Genomic DNA, 20621 nt, shown 5'->3' with positions numbered 1-20621 from the left:
TGTGTCAAAGCTCAATAGGCCCCACCATGATGTATGCGTTTTATCCACGCTGTCCATCTGTTTTCTCAGATCATTTTGGAGCATCATACGAAAAACGATACAGATCAAAACATCATATTGACCACACTAAAGGAAACAATGGGGATTGAATGCTTACCATTGAAAATGTTTTGAGGGCCACAGAAGTTTTCGATCAAGCTGATATCCGTATTTTCCCTTCATCCAGATCAGTGTGACCATATTAACAGGTTGGATGGTAAATAAACATTACAGTGGACCCTAGAAGTTTTTAACAACAGACGTTCAATCAATACTGTTTTCTGTGGTGTGGTCCACTTGTGATTTGGATCTATCTTGTTCTTTGCATTATGCCATAAAATAATATGAAAAAATGGATGGACGGCGTGGATAAAATACATACATTGTATTGGGTCCCACAGAGCTTTGACGTCAGCTAGCTTTGACACACATGGCCCAGCTGGCGGACTAGGGTTCACTTCGTTAGTCCGAGGTGTACCTACCATTTAACCGAACCAGAAGAGAGAGAGAGTCGAAAGAAAACGCTAACACGAGAGAGAGGGAGTGAGAGAGAGAGAGAGAGGCTGTTCTTCGACTATTTTGAACATATTCTCTCTTCGGACACTGCGTCCAAACCACTATAAATACTAGGGTTTCGAAACATTCCCTCTATTTTACGACTTTCGACTTTTTCCACAACTCGATCTCCTTACATTTCCTAGGGTTTATTCTTCCTCTCTATCCCAGCTCGATTCCAAGCTCAAAACCCTAATCTCCTTCTCTATCTCTCTCTTCCATGGCGGCTGAGAGACTCAGAGATTTGAGTCAGCCGATCGACGTTCCGCTTCTTGACGCTACCGTCGCGGCCTTCTATGGCACTGGATCCAAAGAAGAGGTTTCTCTCTCTCTCTCTCTCTCTCTCTCTCTCTCTCTCCTTCTCTCTTTCCTTTTCTTCTGCTGTTTTTAAATTTTTTTTTTTCCGGTTTTCACTTGGTTTTTATATTTGAATGAGAAAAGCAGTTTTTGAGTTGATTTTTACATTGTGGAGTTATTATGGGGGAGAAATTGTATGTACAAATGAGTTAATTAGATGAAGGGAACCTGTAAATCATGCATTGTTTGGTTCTATCTTCTTTCGAATTTGGAGTTGATTTGGTAGTATGATTCTCGAGTGATGTCGTTTTTGCAGCAATTTTAAGTGCAAGCTGGAATTTCCTGTGTCAAAATTGTGTTTTTTTAGGGGGGGATATTTGAATATTTTTTGTTGCACCCAATGCCACGTGTGTCAGATGCTTTTCATGGCTCAAGTGGGCCGCCTATGTTCAACGAGGGAAAAAGGGGCCTTTAAGTTAACTGTAAAGTCAGCATTTTAATCACACACTGGAAATCCTATTTCTATCTTGGTTATTCAGAGTCTCAGACATGCAAACATTTGAAAAGTCTGGGTGTCTGTGTTAGGTAGCTGGCGTTTGTGTGGGTGCTGGAAGGTGCTTTTTATGGCTTCAAATTTGGAAAGTGTGCACTGCCCCAAATGCATTGTGGAACTAATTGTAATATGGAAAAGGCACAATCTTTCAGTCCTGTAAAAGGACAAATATGCACTTTGTTCCACAATGATGTTTGCGGTTGTTCAACTTTTCTCTGCATTTTGGTCATTGTGCCCTATCCTCACGATGGGTCCATCTTATCTACTTTATATGAATAATATTAGCTGTTTGCGTGTCTCGAATGCTATGTCATCTTCAGTAAGTAATATACTAATCCGGCGGTGGTTTTCCTCTTATGGTGGCAGAGAACAGCAGCAGATCAGATACTGCGTGAGCTGCAAAACAACCCGGATATGTGGTTACAAGTAGTTCACATTTTACAGAACTCACAGAACCTGAATACCAAGTTCTTTGCACTGCAGGTTAGTTGTAGCTTTTCCTTCATTTTGACTCATCACATGCGTTCGTATTGAATTCCTTATATGACAAGGTTTACTGGGATTTCTTAGTGGTGTATGGATCTGCTATGACGTTGTGTTTTTCCCCCGCTCTTATTGTATGCATATTTGCTTTTCCTAATAATCCAGTGAGTAGTTATTTGAATTTCCTTTTTAATTATTATCTTTAAATCTTTTGATCGGTTGCAATCTAATTTATTCAGTCACTAAAAGAAATATCTATTTGTCAAAAAAAGAAGAAGAAGATGCTGCCCTTTTATTTACAGCATTTGATCTGAATACAGTCAGCAATTCAACATCTCCTGGTGTGCTCCTGAAGCGGCAGATCAAGTTCTTTTTGCTTGGCATGGGATAAACATAGGAAAGAAGATGACCAGGCTATGGAGGATGGCCATTTTAGCCATTTGGTGGTCCGTGTGGTTTGAAAGAAATGGGAGATGCTTCTCGGACGGCTCTAATTCAGTTGAAGTTGTTATCTCCAAATCCAGGCGTCTCTTGGTAGATTGGGCAACATATGTAGATTCTTTAAAGGCTACCGATCTTAGCTTTGTCGGAGTCTAGTCAGTCTGCTTTCTCAGCTGACTTTCCCCCCTTTTTTTGTATCTTTTTCTGCTTTTAATATAATCGTCATCTTTCCCAAAAAAAAAAAAAAAAAGAAAAGAAAAGAAAAAGAAGAAAAGAATCACTTGAAATTTGGTTTTGTTAGGGATTTTGGATGCGTTAACATGATCTTTGGGGGGCTGTATGCAATGGGTTGATTAGGCATCAGAACCATATTCAATTTTAGGAACTGTTGGATTCAGATGTTGTCACTTAAAAGAGAATCCCAAGGATCAGAGGTAAAAATCATAGGCGAAGCATGGTACCATCTGGAAAGAGAAGTTGGTGGAGCCAAGATATGTACATTGATGGACGTGAACGAAGTTTTGCAATGGTATCAGACAGAATCTATCATGTTGATATAATTTTTGGCAGTAAGTCAGTAACAAGCTTACTTGTGAGGTAAAATTTGGTCTAGTTGAAGTAGAATGAAATGATAACAGCTGAAGGAATGAAGATTATTATAGTCAGGATAGTACTATCAAACCATTCAAACACTGGTGAATAAATGATACGTCAGAGGGTGTGTGTGAAGCATTTATGTTAGTGCTGCAATAGATGTGTATTCTATAGGATACAAGGAACATGTGTAGTTGGTTCAAGCAGTTTGTGTAGTGATAGTGATGCTTCTTTTAAGCAATTTCATTGATTGTGGACTGTGTTCATGGAGCATTGACAAATGATTGCAGGCTTGCGTGTTAGCATTGAAGTGCAAAATACAAGTCAGTAAACTGAAAATGAAGGAGCTTAAATTGTTGAAGTGAGTGGTAACAAGACATCATGTAGGAGGTTCTAAAGTGATGAAACTTCATGTTAGTTGTGTCTTAAGTTCATATGAAGGGAAGTCATCTTTCATAGTTGTGCAGGAACAAGTATTTGGACGAGATATAGAGGTAGGTCATGTTAGTTGGCTCTTAAGTTCATATGAAGAGGAGTCATCTTTCATTGTTGTGCAGGAACAAGTATTTGGACGAGATTCAGAGGCAGTTCATACTCATCCCACTGATAAAGTAGAAAAACTTTCAAAGTTTCTAACCTGTTATAGTGTGTGGAAAAGACATGTTCTAAAAGATGATCCTAACCTACGCTGTTATAATGAAACCATGTTTGTGGTATGTTTACATGTGATCTCATTAGTACAAGCAATGAAATTACCAGATGATTAGCTGTCACAAGTAAGTCGTAGAAGTATCTAGCCACAATCAATCAAGACAAAAAAGAACCATCCGTATTACGTTCTCCCCTATCTTGATTTACTATGAGCAGATTCACTCTTGCAAGCTGGTCTAAAAAAGACATTACAAGTTTATTTGTGGCCAGTGGCAACTGAGACTTGCAGCATACAGTTCAAGAGCGCCAAAAAAAAAGAAAAGAAAAGAAAAGAAAAAGCTGCGATAGGTGCAGCGAGTAGGTAATGGACAACCAATCCTAGTGGGTTTTACTTCTAGTGAAGGATGCTTTGGACATTGGAAAATGAATGAATTCCGGATGGATGGGAAAAGTCAGGAGAGAAGCTGCACTATTCTTTTTAATAGATACAGCTGAGTTTAATACCAATGAGACAGAGTACCTAGCTCACAAAACGAGGACAAGGTATACATTATCAGCAGGAGTGCTTCTTACAGGATGGGACCCGAGTCAGGATGAGGTAAATCAGCAATGCTGCACAGAAACTGGGGACAAGGATAAAATATCTGCAAGACTGCCTTTTCTACTGTGTGGAATGTGAGTCAGGATTGGATGAATCAGCATTGATATGTAGTTGGGACTCCAGATTGCTCAAGCGTGGTAATACCATGGTAATGACCTAGCCAGTTTTGTTTAACTGAAATTCTTTGCTCCAGAAATTATTCTGCCCTTAGGCTTTATCTGGCAGCTGCCTTGTTGGAAAAATGCTGAATGATGGGTGCAGAAGCAAGTATAGCTTCATGGAGGACCTATTTTGTGACTTGCTAGGCAATCAGTTATCTTCTTATTTTTCATCTTTTTTGCAGTTCAGTGTTGGACTGTATATTGGTGACATAGAAATCCACTGGTTCAAACTTGGAAAAACCTTTGTCAAGAATGCAGCACTGGAGTTTCTTTTAAGTGAATCATAAGAGCGGGCTCTAGTTACAGATTCATTAAATCAGTCTGGTCCCACATAACTTTAGCATGCTAAAATTAAAGATTCTTTGAAAAGAGTTGAGACTACTGAATTCCTTCGAGTAGGTTAAAAGATGAAGGAATGATTGTCCAGACATCAAGGATTAAAATTTTATCCGCGCGTCTAGAGTTGACTTCATAGTAGTCATGTTATCTACGCACAATTATCAATATACATGTTAATGGTTTATTGTCCTCATGGCCATATTATTGTTATTTTCAAGAAAATACTTAACAAATGTATGCCTAGGAAATGGATTTTCCCTGTTCAACGTTTCAGTCATTATTTACGATAAAGACTGATCGCGCAGTTGATGTCTTCAAAATGTATAAAGTCAAGCAACTTCTTTTGAACACTCAAAATAAGATTAGTCTTCAAATGTAAAAAGACTTGATGAAGTACTTACTGAACTTCTGTGATTTAATCTTAGAAGCCCGCCCACCCAAATAGTTGGGACAAGGGTATGTAAAAAGACTTGATGAAGTACTTACTGAACTTCTGTGATTTAATCTTAGAAGCCCGCCCACCCAAATAGTTGGGACAAGGGTATGATGATGACATACTCCCGTAGCTAAATGGGTCAACTCAACTAGCCCTAACTTGGTAATTGAGTAAACAAGATTGTCAAAAAAGTTGTGCCTTTTGTATTACAGCGATTTTATGTTGACTCAGTTGGGTCTCCTTGCGATTTTTGGAAAAGAAATAAAGGAATGTGACCTGAAAATGAGATTACAAGTTTTACTCAACGATTGGATTTTCCGAGGATTAGGTTGGGTTGTACTTAAAACCATATCGAGACCTTCTTCCTTGCAATATACTTAGGGTGATTTTAGACAATTTATCTTATGATTCCGGTGCAGTAAGGGCACACTATGCAAATCAATCCTCTAATAAACCAAGCGAATGATCCTAACTCACTAAAGATAATAGTGGAGAAGGAAGCATTATAATAATGGATAGTTAGATTCAATAAATCACTACCACAATAAGAGAAAAAGCTTCTATGAGAAATTCAGCAAAAAAAAAAAGGATAGAAAAAAGCCATGGCACTAAGCTTGAAGTCTTGTTGTCCCACAAAGCAAATAAAGCAAACCCCATTAATCTCAATCCTTGACTGTTGCTCAATCTTGGTCTTGATTATATTTTGAACATCCCTATATTTATATAGGGGAACAATCCCAACTCAGTAAAGAGAATAATGGAGATGGAAGCACTATAGTATTCGAGAAGAAGATTCGATAAATCACACCTACAAGAAGAGAAAACTCTCTTTTAAAACTTTCCATTTTCCAACAAAAAATATATGAATGTGCACGCATACACAATACTCATTAAGATGGCCACCCTAAGAGCTTAGGGATAGAGAAAATCATAGACTTAAAGGAGAGTGGTGAGTTAGGATATCCGAAGTGAAAGAAGCTTTTAAAAGATGAAGATAGGAAGGGTTGTAGAACTAGATGCCATACTGATGCAAGACACATGATTTAATGCTAGCATGCAACTTGAAGATTATGAAAGAGTCCATAAAGCAATTCAATTAACAAAAGATGCTAACCTACCAAGTAATTAAGAGTAAACAATATGCAATAAAATCTGATTTAACCAAAATCACATGTCCGCATGCTAAGAAATCACATAAATCAATTAAAACTAGGCCTGATGGAAGGATATAACTTCCAAATTAGCATAGGCACGCTCCACGCTCAAGGGACATATTTGTAGGTTTTTTGATTAGGGTTAGGAAGGGGAAAATTTGAAAATTAGGGTTTATAGGATTGGGGATTTTGGAATTAGGGTTTTTAGAAATTGGGGAAAGTAGGAAATTTGGGATTTAAGGTTGAGGGTAGGGTTATGGATGGAGAATCAAGGAGTTTTGATGGCGAAAGTAAGGGGAAATCAAAGGATTGAGCAGTTGTCCATACGGTCAGCCTAGGGACTTGCACGTGTGAGTCGTTGGATAGGGTTTTTGGGTCCTCAATGGTTGATTTCAGTTGGGGTTGAAGTTGGATGATGAAAAGTTGAAGAAAAAGATGATTTGGATGGTCTTGGATATGAAGGGAAGAAGAGAGATGATGTTTTTGGGAAAATATCTCTTTTGGATATAAAGGAAGAGAGAAGGAAGATGATAGATGGATGCCTCACACCTCTGTTGAATGGGGAATGGAATCACACCACACCCAAGCTCCAAATCACATGGAGTATTCTTCAAATCGCATCAAGAAGAGAAAACACATTTTTTTTTATTTAAATAAAATAAAATTCTTAGAAAGTAATGGCATTAGGGCTTCACACACCTATATATCTTTTATAGTCTTAAAAAAGAGCTTTTACAAAAAGACGCTCTCAGATAAGATTCTCAACATATGGACACTTAATAAATTAAAAGTTGTTCCTAACTCCCTAATCTCAACACAAATATACGGTATACCAAAATAACGAAGCATGTAAATAATCTAAACAACTAAACTATTTCGTGGCCCATGGGGGTCCACGATCAAGATGTTTAATAGTGATCCAATAGTCCAATCATTGTGTCCACTCAATCCAACGGTCCGATGTGTCCATCAAGCTCCCATATGCAACCCACGTGCATCTTCCCAGTGTGGGGTCTTTAAAGATGTATGAACATGCATGTGAGGTCTTCAACGTGGCTAGGAATGTGAATTGGGCCGAGTGGGCCCCATGTAATGGCCGTCTAGTCATAAGGAGATTGGCTCAGCCCTCCTCCAATATGGTGCTCGGATGTCCTCATCACATGCTAGTAGAGGTTTGGAAGTGCACATGAGATATTGGTCTATTTCTGTTGACAATGTTGTCAACAAGACTGTAAGATTGAAGGAATTGCGAGACAAATGGAGGAAAAGTACCGTGATACCTATTATAATGATAAAGGAGACGTATATAGCCGTGTTGACCATTGTGGGATTAAACTTATTCAGTCATAGTATGAAACTGTGGGAGGGAGTAATTAAGCAGAGATTAAGGCATGGGGCAATGTATATTAGAAAGTTTGGATTTATGCTAGGAAGGTCAACCAATAAGGCTCTTTCTCACTTAGACAGCTGTTGAGAAATATACGAAGAGGTGGAAGGATCTTCACGTGGTCCTTATTGACTTTGAATAAGCATGCGATACGGTCGCTAGAGCAATAATGTGGTGTTGTTGGGAAAGAACAGAGTTTCAAGAGGATTTATTGACATGATTGAAGATATGTATGAGGGAGCAATGACAAATGTGAGGACCAACTGTGTAGAGACAAGTGAGTTTCTAATCGTTGTAGGCTTACACCTAGGGTTGGCATTGGGCCTGTATCTTTTTGCATCAATAATGGACGAGTTAACGAGGCATTTGCAGGAAGAGGCCCCGTTGTGTATGTTGTTTGCAAATGCATAACTTTGATTGATGAGGCAAAGGAGGTGATAAGTACAAAGCTTGAATGATGGAAGGATGCTTTAGAATATGAAGGTTTTAAAATTAGTAAGACGAAAACAAAGTATATGGAATGCAATTTTGGTAATAATAGAGTAGAAATAAGTAATTAGTTGAGATTGCTGACCAAGAAGTACTCCAAAATGACCATTTTCAATATCTTGGGTCAATAATACATGGGGAGTTGAGAGATTGAGAAGGATGTTGCTTACATAATTAGGGTTGGATGGATGAAGTGGATATGTGCCTCGGGAGTTTTTGTGATCGCTACCTTTCAGAAAAAAGTTTTCTGTGATCGCCGTATGCTAATTAAAATGAAGGGGATGTTTTATAAGACAACTATAAGATTGGCGAGATAGAATGTTGGGCAATCAAAGAACAACATGTTCATAAGATGAGTGTAGTGAAAATGAGGATGTTAAGATGGATGATTGGCAAGACGAGGAATGATAGAATTAGAAATGAAGGCATTTGTGAGAACTTAGATTAGCACCCTCTTCCTGTTTTCTCTATCTTGTTTTAATAAAGTAATCGTTACCTCTCAAAAAAAAAAAAAGAAGAAAAAAGAAGAAGAAGAAGATGAGGAGAAGTAGACTTGGATGATTTGTTCTTTTACTACTAAGGTTGAGAATTGCACTGGTTAAGAATGAGTTGGTTCTAGTTGAAGGCTCCAAAAGGGCAATGTCGAAAAGGATGTGGGTGGAGTTAGTAAGAAATACCTGGTGACAATGGTTCAATTGAGTATATGGTCCTTAATAGAGTGGAATGTGATACAAGACATGAAATTCAAATATGATGTGCGAGATTTCAGGCTTAAGATCACGTTAGTTCAGAAAAAATTACACAAATTTCATATCCCACATGAAAGTCTAAACATTCAATTAAGGGGAGTATGCGGGTCTAGGCCTACACATATTAGGGCTAGATCAATAAAAATTATGAACCAAACGATACTCAGATAAGAAATAATCATCCACACGTGCACAATAATCCGTTCCTAATCCTAGGGATTCACTAATTTTAACTCAAGGAACCCTAGGGTGAAAAAAGGCAAATAAATTAAGGGTAATGCAATTTGGGGCTAGGGTTTATGAAAATAGGCATGACAATGGGAAAATAAGAGAAAACCTGAACCGGGAGACAATTCACGCGAGTGGACAGCGGGCCAGGGCCTGGCGCACGTGCGCCCTAGCCTGGCTACACGTGCGAGCGGGTCCCACACCCGGAAACTGATTCCTTGGCCCTGGTCGGGTAGGGGTGGGCTCCAAACCCCCAAAGTTTCAGGGCAATCCGAGTTATGGGCTGTGCGCGGTGCTCCGTCGAAGTTTCAGCTCTCTTGCAGGGCCAGATTTTGGAAACTGGCTGTAGGGAGAAGATCCGTTGCAAAACTGATGGATTTGAGGCGAGGATGGCTGTAGGTGAGATATATGGATGAAAGAGGGTAGGGGCGGATTAGGATAGATGTAGTTTCACACTACGGTAGTTAGCCCTTCGAAAAGGGAGGGCTTCGTACTCGCTTGAATTTTTTTTCACAACTCAAAAACTCAGAAAGCAGAAAAAACACGCTTGAATTTTTTTATTTAACTTTAATGAATCAAAAGAACTACAAGGGTTGCCTATTTATAAGAAAACTCTATACTCCAAAACTCGCGCCATGTGCGCAACCTATTACTTGGCGATGAAGTAAATCAAAATAAAAACTAATCAAATTAATCTAAAGCGTTCATGATATTCTAAATAACATAAATAATCAAAACCTAAAATATGAAATCAATCCGACTAGTGGGCCTCGATCATGAGATCCCATGATAGGCTTTACTTGATTATTGGGCCCACTCTAATGAACCAAAACTCTGTCTTCTAACTAGGAGGCCCTCCCCGAACGTCCTCATCGAGCCAGATCGATGGTGGGGCCCGCCGTCTCCTTCCGTATGTGCGTAGGGGGTGGCGTGCGTATGCGTGATGTCTCCATCAGAATGGTAGAACATGAGTACTTCACCCAAAAGACCCCAATTAGTTCTTTTTATTTTTTTATTATTTATTTATTGGGGAAGGCAAGACCCCAAATAGTTGAGGCAAGGCGCGAACGATGACGACAACACCCATAATGTGTCTTCTTCAGTGTGGTCATAAAACCCTCATCGTTTTACACTTGCTGAAGCTTGTAGGTTATAACCACTGGTGTCAGGATGAAATCTATTAATGCATTTTCTTTGAGGATGATTTGGTGTTAATCGATGAGATTTGGGAGGGTGCAAATGCTAAATTGGAAGTTTGCAAAAAAAAAAAAAACTCTATAGATTCTATAATCTTTAGAATTAGTAGAGTGAAGATGGGGTATTCGGATAGGGGTGTGGCTTTCGCAAAACAGGTATCAGGAGATTCCTCAAGGCAGTTTGTTTCTTCACCTAGACTCATCGTTCAAAAGGATGGGGAAGTCAATGAGGATGTTTTTGATAATTGTATTAAAGTCGTGCTAAGGAGGTGGAGATGTGCTTGTGTAGTGCAGCGTTTGAAATATCGGTATCGCATTATGTATCACATCCTTGGGATACAGATACGTATCGGTTATCGCACGGGATATATCGTTTGTATTGAGTAATTTATCACACATTTTGAAAAACATGTGGAAACATTGAAAAAATGGTTGAATTTTTCAATGAAAAAAATCATGGAGTTGGAATCAAAGGTCCAACTCCATCATTTTTCATGCAAAACATGAAGAACTAATGGATTTGTAACCATTTAACACTAATTTAACATAATTTCAACAAAAAAGGGATCAAAAATTGAAAATGCTCACTGGATCAAACATGTGGGATATATCGGCATTGCCTGTGCGTTTCGTATCGCACAAGTGGGATACAAGATATATCGTGGGATATATATGCCGATATTGTCGATATTTAAAACATTGGTGTAGTGTCGTGGTTTTTATCAGATGAATGGTTGGAATCTTTCATTAATGGAAGAAGCTAAGAAATCTGGAGTTCCAATAGCCATAGGGGAAAGTCTCCAAATTCTAAACCATGTCTAAAGACACCCTTGCGTGACACATCCATCTTCAAAATGTGACTCCAAGAACATGGGGGAAGAACACTTGAATTTGTTCCTATATTTCCTCAACCCAATCGCCTAGTCTCCAAGGGTAATCTTCCTGTGACCTTGCCACCTTATGACATTAGATCAGCCACCATCTATCATTGTTAACATTGTAGTGCCTGAGCATACATGGAAATGCTCTTTGACGGCCAACCACAAACCTCTACCTCAACTCTGTTTGAATCAAAACACCTAGCTCGACCACAAAAGACATTATAAACCGCACTCCACTGAGTAATCCCACCAATGCATGTAGGATCTAAATTGCCAATCAAATTGCTGTCGAGATTAAGCTGTAAGATGTTAAAGGGAATGGGGGTTCCCATTGTATGGATATTAGTCTAGCATCTTCATTCTTCAATCATTTTCAGCCACCATGTTTTAAAGTTGTCACAATTTACAGAAGTGAACTCTTTACACACCAAAAACGAAGAGATAATGTGGCCTTTGATCCACACAATGACTTTTCTTTTTAGCTTCCCTTTGATTTGTAAAGGCCCCATTATTGCAGACCTTCTGGATTGACCATATCATCGCTAGGAAACACCACAGAATCTGCCCTTGGGGCTGCTGAAGCCAACCTCCCCATCATCTCAACTGGAGGAGACCGACTCCAGCATATAACCCAAGCAACACTAAACAGGTCCAAACACTACTTCCACACCTCGTGGGCAAAAAGAGCATTGAAGAATGTGATTGTGCACATATTCCATGGAGCTGGGAGTGAGATATATGATAAAATAGAATATCTTTCCATGAAGCCTGAAGGGCTGTGATGGCGGATTCAGGTATGGGAATGGGGAAGCTTCTGACGCAAAATTTTAACTAGTACAGATGAGGAGGTGAAGACACCCCAGGGAACAGAGGTTGTGTGAGATCAGTTAATGGAGCCAATCGGCAATGGATGGACATGTGCTTGACTTGGAACTATGCAGGGTTTTCATCGCACACCCTAAACTAAACCCTATCCTAACTCGAGTCCAAATTTAACTTAAACCTCATCCAAATTCATCTAAACCGATAACTAAATCTTAGCAATCAACTGGGAGAAAAATTGAATGGTGTGGGACCGAACCCAACCTAGGTTTGGGGTCCACACCCCATGATTTTTTGAGACCTTTCAGGGACATGGAAACTACCTCTTCTGCGTTATGGGGCCAAATCACATAGCCGAAATTTCCTTTTAGGAATTTTATTTCTTCCAAAGCAGAGACTGCTTGTTTACAAGGGTGGGGAAGGGTGCCAAACTCCTTTTCCCATAACTGATGCTTTGCTCAGATTCTCTTTTTTGAGGTCATTCTTGGAGTCATTTTTTCCCTGAAAATTGGAAGGATGTTTTCTTTTGATTTTCAGAAAAATTAAACAGAAACAAGGTTTCTAGCCATCCTTGTGTCGTGGGCTAGTGGCTTTCATTCATATATATATATAGCCGAATGCTCAGCTGCGCACGAGTTCGCACGGAACTCGTGCGAACTTTTTTGAGAACCCATCATACGTGATGTGTATCCAAAATCTGAACGGTCCACGTGAAGCAGCACCTCATGAAACCCCCCAGGCCCACTTTTTACTTTGATCCAAAACTTTGGTGGGCCATGAAAAATGAAAACAGTTTCCTCCCTTGATTTACATTTCTCTTTGCTATGGCCCACCAGAATTTTAGATCAGGGTGAAATTTTGTCCCTTGGGGTTTAATGGGATTCCGCATCACATGGACTGTTCGGATTAGACGCCCATGACATGTGTGCAAAGGTGCGTAGGTGAGCATGACTCTCTTTCTCTCTCTCTCTCTCTCTCTCTCTATATATATATATATATATATATATATATATATATATATATATAGATAACCTCCGTTAGAACATGCTGGTTCTGTTTACACTTGGGAACAAGAGTGAGAGAATGAGTTCAAAGCTTGAGCGTCAGCTAGATAAAAAGATCTTTCGACTAAGGTTACTACAGAGGCGATTGATCATATGCATCTTGTCGAGCCCCACCAGCCAAGTTTTTATATATATATATCTTAGTGTGGGACATGGATGCAAAATGCTGTACTTATTTCGACATACTTAGGTGTCATAGTTTAGCCAAGTTTTTTTTTATTGTAAGTGTTGGACATGGATGCAAAATGCAGTACCTATTTCAAACTGCTTAAGTGTCATAGTTTGTGTGTGACTACAAACGTGAAGGAATGACACAAAATAAACTAATTTAACTGCCTTGAAAGGTATTTGTGAGCACCTCTTCTTTAGTTAGCACTGTGGACAGTTGATCTTTGGGTCATAAACTAATTTAACTGCCTTGAAAAGTATATGTGAGAACCTCTTCTTTAGTTAGCGCTGTGGACAGTTGATCTTTGAGTCGGGTTGCAATGTATGTATCTTTATTTCTGAAATTGACTTTGCAAGAACTAGCATTCCTCTGCCGTGGCTTTGCTGCAAGTGACCTTTAGTTCTGATACCTCATTGGTTTTTGTTCAATCAGGACTTATGTGTGAAAGTTTTGATGTGCTCTGTTATTGCTTTGATATTCCTTTTGTCTTCTGTTATGCTTCTCTATATTTCATGTTTTTTCTTCTATCTCCGCTGTTCAATAGAAAATATCTTGCTACCATTACTAGGGAGTAGTTCTGCATTTATAGGACCGCTGACTAAGCTTATTTCTGCAGGTCCTTGAAGGTGTCATTAAGTATCGATGGAATGCATTGCCTGTTGAACAACGAGATGGAATGAAAAATTACATATCAGATATTATTGTACAGGTATATATACAATCTTAATTTATTGTAATATTGCCACCAGCATATAAACATCCTTGATATTTATTCATTGAAAAAAAGAAAAGAAAAGAAAAAGCAATATAGTCACTTCAAATAGTCACAATTTCTGTTTCTGTAATTTACACTCCATATACTGTTGCAAGTTATGACTGTTATTGATGTTTCTCTTGTATAGCTTTCAAGTAATGAAGTCTCTTTTCGGCGGGAAAGGCTTTATGTCAACAAACTTAATATTATATTGGTTCAGGTAAAAACCAAAATGGTTTTGCATTTTCTGCAATTTCCTTCTTCTAGATGTTTCTGTCTTTCAACATTTTCCTATACTAATGAAGTTTCACTATATCCGACTTCCGATTTCCTTTTTGATAACATACACTGCCTGCAATACAGGTTCTCAAGCATGAGTGGCCGGCTAGATGGCGGACCTTTATTCCTGATCTTGTTTCAGCTGCAAAGAGTAGTGAAACGATTTGCGAAAATTGCATGGCTATATTAAAGGTTCTTTATTTTTTGGATATTGTTTTGCTCTTTTTCCTTCGAATGTTCATCTTGAATGTAATTTACAGCCACTCGATGAGAGTTATATTGCATTGGATTAACATAAACTACAACCATCCAGCTTCTCAGTGAAGAGGTTTTTGATTTCTCAAGAGGGGAGATGACTCAACAGAAGATCAAAGAGCTTAAACAGTCATTAAATAGGTAATAGTCACAACCAAACCTCTTGGATTCCGTCTTTGGTCTATGTTGTTGGCTGATTTTGCTATGTGATAGTTTTTGATGAAACCATATCCGTTAGTTTTTACTTTGAATTTGAAAATCTTTTCTGTGGTGTATTATAGGGTTGAAACAAATTAAGCAGTGTTCTCCTTTCTCCCCATCGTTTTGTTTGCCTGTTGATCCTTTGTAGTACTTCTGTAAAGTCTAAGTGGCTCAATCGGTTGTGTTTTCTTATGCCTAGGATTTCCATAAGCAAATATTCACAGAATTGATAGTTGGGATGGCTTTTTATCTCTAACAGCATGCAGCTGAAAGATTCAATCTCCAAGTTTGTTTATATATTTGAGAACAGATAGACATCCTTGTACCCGGTTGATTTATTTTGAAACCAAGAGCAGCTTCTCCATGCACGGGAAATGATACATGGGATTATGATTTCACTTTTGCGGATTCTTGTGGTTCCTGTTTCCGGAATCCATAGCCTTTATACATCATCCAAAAGTTCAAATGCCTGCTTTTCTGGAAGCATACTTTGTGTGATAACTTAAGTTGTTATCACTTAACATCTTTAACTGCATATGTGTGCATGGTGATTGTTTCAAGGAGGAAGAGCATATTTGTGAATGGTCATGCAACGATGTGAGGTTTTCTGTGGTTGTTATTCAGTTTAAAATGATTTCTTATTCATTGAAAACAATAACTGATTTTTATTGATAAATAGCAAAATGTAACAAATCATTAAAAGCATAAACTTATTTTATTGTCTTTGGTGAAAAATATTGTGTAAGCTGTGTAGCCCGTAGCATACGCTATTAGCAACTTATGCCATTTTCACATGCTACATAGCGTGAAGGCTATGCTATGCTGCATAGCGTAAGCTATTTAAAACACTGTTATCATCAAAATAGAATCTTCCAACTTTTCATTTTGTAATCATGGAATGCATTTCTTTTTTCTGCTATAAGTTGCTAGCCAGTGAACTGTACTTTATGGGCTTTTCTACTATTTGTAATCAGTCATGTACCCAGCTTACTGATTGTTTTTTTTTTTTTCTCTCTCTTCTTTTTTTCCTTTCTTTTTTTGGTTTGCTTACAGTGAGTTTCAACTCATTCATGAGCTATGCCTGTATGTATTATCTGCATCCCAAAGGACTGAACTTATACGGGCAACGCTAGCAACATTGCATGCTTTTCTATCATGGATCCCGCTTGGCTATGTTTTTGAGTCTCCGCTGGTTTGTGCCTCAACGACTATGGAATTATTGTTTCAAAGATTTTTTTTGAAACATTTTTCATGTTTTTATTTAGTAGTAGGCTTTCCTTTTTTTTTTTTTTCCCATTGTTTCACTTCCCAATTAACATGCCACACAGGTCTTATGCATATATTTCTGCTTTCTTTGGTTATGACAGCTGGAAACACTACTAAAGTTCTTCCCTATGGCATCATATCGGAATCTTACTCTCCAATGTCTAACAGAGGTAAGGATCTGTTCCACGGTACCATAGAGACCCATATTTTAGCATCTTGCTTCAGAAATACTGAACATTGTACATTTTCTCATATCCTTCTATTTACAGGTCGCTTCCCTTCAATTCGGAGATTTTTATGACATGCAATTTGTCAAATTGTATACAATTTTCATGGTCCAACTACAGGTATTTTCTTTTTTATCTTTATTTTTATGTGTCTGCATGTTTGTACGCATGTATGCATAAGTTGTATGCTTAGAATTATTTTTGGATTTGGATACATGTTTTCTTGGATCCCAATTATTGATTTCATTACTATTAATCATTTCTGTTTCACTTTGTTCTACATCTGCACTGAATACTGAGGTTATGTTTGATGTTCTCCAGAGCATTCTTCCACCTGGAACAAACATCCCTGATGCTTACGCGAATGGTTCCAGCGAAGAGCAGGTAACTCTCTATATTTTCAGAAATGCTGCCCGAAACTTATGATACCCGCATCTGCATCTTTATACTGAGTTCTAAGATGCCAATGATTTTGCCTGATTTGGTTCTTTTGGTTGCTTGTTCAGGCATTTATTCAAAATCTGGCACTATTTTTCACTTCGTTTTACAAGGCAAGTTTCTTTACTCAGCATAGTTTGCACTATACAGAACCTGTACGTTCTTGTAGAATAAAATATGACTGCATCAGTTGCAAAGGCAATAGTGTATGGTAAATATGAAGTGATATGCATTCCTCTGGCGTTTGGTTTTAAAGCTTGGTGTTCTGAAACAAGCCTGCATTTGTCTGTCAAATTATGGATGCTGTGTTCATTAATGTTTGTAGAGTGACAAACATACTGGATTTAGTATTATATCCCGTTTTTATGTTTACCGGTTTGCTGCACATGTAATTGGATGGAACTTGCTTAGTGACTCTGATAGTGTTTTTCCTATGCAGTCCCATATCCGAGTACTTGAATCCACTCCAGAGAACAGATCTGCACTTCTAATGGGTCTTGAATATCTAATTGGCATTTCTTATGTTGATGACACAGAGGTTTTTAAGGTAGTCATGTTAACCGCATGCCTTCCTTTCTTTGTAATTGAGTTTGCATAGTCTTACCTTGTCTGTGTCAAATGCATGGACAGGTATGCTTGGATTACTGGAACTCTTTAGTCCCTGAGCTGTTTGAGGTACATCATAACCTTGACAACCCTGCTGCCGCTGCTGCAAGCATGATGGGGCTTCAGGTACTTTAGATCTGATGCTTTTTACTGCTATTGTGCCTAGAGTTTCATAGTTTCAATATATGGCATGGGTTATTATTAGTGTTATTTTTTAAAACTAGCGTTGGAAGGATCATGTTATTTCTTCTAGCTTCTTTAAGTTGCGTAAAGTGCCGCAGCTGCCAAATAAGGGCTGAATTTTACATAATTAAATGTGTAGAGGGATATTTCTCCAAAAAATTTAAAAAGTGTAGAGGGGCTCTTTGGTTCTTGGTTTCTATTCTCTTGCAGAGCATGCCTTGATAGAACTTGCATTGGAAGCTCTCACTATTTTACAACCTTTAGTGGTGGCTTCCATTAACCATACCAGTCTGGTAGCCTCGAGTGTTTCAACTGTTCTCTTGCGGATATTTTTAGTTACTGTTCTCTTCCTACCATATTCTCAAACGAATCAGGAACAGTATTCTCGGTTGACCTGAACAGAGTTATGAAGGTTTTCTCCTTGCACTTTGCATATCATTATGGTGATGTTATACACATTGGAATGGGTCGATTACACTTAATTTTGGGAAGGACCGAGTTACCCAGAAATCATTTAAGGCCGAGGGCCTAAGACAACATTCTTACCAAAGAGTGGAATGTTACACCATCGACATGTTTCCCCCCAATACCTTGCCGAGCTCGGAAGCAAAGGACCCTTGTGATTATTTTGTAGGGACACCCAATGAATCTAATTGGGTGAAATATTTTAGATGCTCTGCAACTTTTTTGGGACAAGCAAAAGAAAGACGCATTGATTTCTTTCTATAATCTTGTATAAACATAGAAGGAAACATGTTCAAAACAAGATTCGTCGAAAGCCCTATTTCGTTTGAAATATATTATCCAATCAAAGGAAAAAAAAAGGAAATTGGAGGTTTTTTCGTGTCTATGGAATTCCGGCCCACAACTTTTGATGGATTCATGATTAGCCCACCAAATACTGTTTGCCATAAGCCAATTCTTTTCTACAGGTATAAGAAATTACACTCTCAAATCTTGAAGAAAAAATCGAAATAAAAGTTTTTTTTTTTTGGATTTTTTCCGTATTTACATTGTCGCTGAAATTCTTGGGGTAGTATCTACAACGAATTTATCTCCGACAACCATTTTATCGTAGAAATCGCCGAAATTTCGGCGACATTTGCCAGAGAAACGAAATTAGTAGGTTTTAGTATCACCGGTGTGGCGACACTGAAATTATCGATGCTATTATTGATTTCTCGTTGATAACTTAAACACTGATTGAATCACATTGTTTCTTTTTATTCGTCTTTGTTTGCCTCAGAAAATCGGTCGAGGCCTACTTTGGATGATCCAAACTTCCCCTAAATTTCTCCCAAGGAATTGTGTGTGCTTGAAGCTCCCTTTTTTGAGGACGAAATCAAGGATGCCGTCTTTGCGGCGCTGATAGGTTTCCATTGGCCTTTTTTTCTAAGCTTTTTGGGATATTTTAAAATTGGATGTTATCTCTTATCTTTTATACTTTTACTCCACCGATTCGATATTCAGAGCTTTGTGTGACTCTTTCATTGCCCTCATCCCCAAAATTGAAGCTGCCTTTGACCTCTAGGACTTTCATTCCATCCGCATGTTGGGGGACCCTTCCATGATCCTAGTTAAAATTCTTGCTATTAGGATTAGACTAGTGCTTTTTAACGCTATCTTCAAAGCCCAAGGGGCCTTTCTGGCTAACAAGCAAATCCTGGATGGTGCTTTGATAGCCCATGAATGCATTGACTCTTGTTTTAGAGATGGTTAGGGGGTCTTGTTTGCTAGTTGGATATAGAAAAGCATTTGACTATGATGATTGGGTATATGTCAACTACATGCTTGGTAGGTTTGGTTTTGCTGCGAAATGGCGTAGCTGGATCAGCTCATGCCTTTCATCTGCTTCTTTCTCCATGTTAGCTAATGGATCTCCCAAAGGTTTTTTCTCTGCCTCTAGTTGTCTTAGGCAGGGAGATCCCCTATCCCCCTTCCTCTTTATGATAGCTTCAAATGGTCTTAGTCATATGTTGAAAAATGAGGAGTCTATTGGCCTCTTCAGTGGCTTCAAAGTGGCTCCTTCTAGCCCTTCGATTTCTCACATCCAATTCGCAGACAACAGGCTTTTGTTCTATGAAGCCATTGAACTAGCAGTGTCCAATTCGAGAAAGGTTATTCGATGCTTTGAGGCCATTTCCAGTCTCAAGATAAACCTTTTAAAAGTGAATTGTTAGGCATTAACAGCCCTGATGATTTTCTTTCTTCCCTTGTAGATGTGTTTAGGTGCAAACCTGGATCTTTCCCTTCCAAGTATTTGTGTCTTCACCTTGCATTGACAAGCCAGCCAATCATCTCTGGGATGTGTTGTTGAGAGAATGGAAAAGGAATTAGCCTATGGAAATGGCAATACTTATCTTTGTGTGGCTGTCTTTCTTTAATTAAGTTGTCCCTTTCTAATGTCCCTTCATATTTCCTTTCGCTGTTTCATGCCCCAAGTCGGTTATCTTGAAAATTGATAAACTTAGACGAGATTTTCTATGGAAAGGAAGCTCTCCTAATCACAATTTCCACTTGCTTAGCTGGTCTGAATTCTGTAAACCTTACACGGAGGGGGGAGCTGGCATTACGACTTTGATGGATGTCAATTCGACTTTCTTAAGGAAACAGCTTTTGCGGTTCGGAACCGAGTCAGGAAATTGGTGGGCGGAAGTCATAGCTTCTAAATACGGATTGAGGGAGGTTCGATGGTTCACCAAACCTTCCTCCAATTATAGAGCATCCTCGCTTTAGAAAGCTATCTCTAGACTAAAGATCTCCTCTATGGAGGGAGTCTGTTTTAGTCTAGGAGACGGCACTAGGATCAGATTCTGGTTAGATCAGTGGATTTTGGACAATTCCCTTTCCAATATGTTTTCAAGTTTATCCAGAATCTCTTCCAATTCTTCAATCTCTATTTTTGAATGTTTTTCCTCTGTTGGATCAGGAGCTTGGTATACTCCTTGTAGAAGGGCCATGACAAAGGAAGAATCTGAGGCTTTCCTGGATCTCCTTCTGCTGGCGTTAGGCCTATTCCCAAATCAGAAGACCGCTTACATTGGACTGTTTACCCCTCAGGCCGATTCACTTTCAAATCTTTTTACAACTTCGTCAGAGCAACCTCAACCAATCAGAGATCTG

The 20621-nt window shown here is 38.7% G+C and overlaps 1 protein-coding gene across 1 annotated transcript in view; it reads left to right on the top strand.

Moving 5' to 3' along the window:
* Positions 1–542: 542 nt before the first annotated feature.
* Positions 543–20621, top strand: part of LOC131240000 (protein EXPORTIN 1A) — a 52031-nt gene continuing 31952 nt past the window's right edge. Inside the window, exons 1-13 of the mRNA XM_058237987.1 lie at positions 543–913; positions 1811–1927; positions 13906–13998; positions 14192–14263; positions 14407–14514; positions 14636–14718; positions 15832–15970; positions 16146–16214; positions 16314–16391; positions 16593–16655; positions 16778–16822; positions 17149–17256; positions 17340–17441. Of these exons, the coding sequence (XP_058093970.1) occupies positions 815–913; positions 1811–1927; positions 13906–13998; positions 14192–14263; positions 14407–14514; positions 14636–14718; positions 15832–15970; positions 16146–16214; positions 16314–16391; positions 16593–16655; positions 16778–16822; positions 17149–17256; positions 17340–17441 (1176 nt within the window). The 5' untranslated portion in view covers positions 543–814. The remainder of the gene's footprint in view (positions 914–1810; positions 1928–13905; positions 13999–14191; positions 14264–14406; positions 14515–14635; positions 14719–15831; positions 15971–16145; positions 16215–16313; positions 16392–16592; positions 16656–16777; positions 16823–17148; positions 17257–17339; positions 17442–20621) is intronic.

The sequence above is a fragment of the Magnolia sinica genome, chromosome 1, assembly GCF_029962835.1.
Source record: "Magnolia sinica isolate HGM2019 chromosome 1, MsV1, whole genome shotgun sequence".
Classification (NCBI taxonomy): Eukaryota; Viridiplantae; Streptophyta; class Magnoliopsida; order Magnoliales; family Magnoliaceae; genus Magnolia; species Magnolia sinica.
Note: the sequence above shows the minus strand (reverse complement) of the source record. Positions and strands in the feature narration are given on the sequence as shown.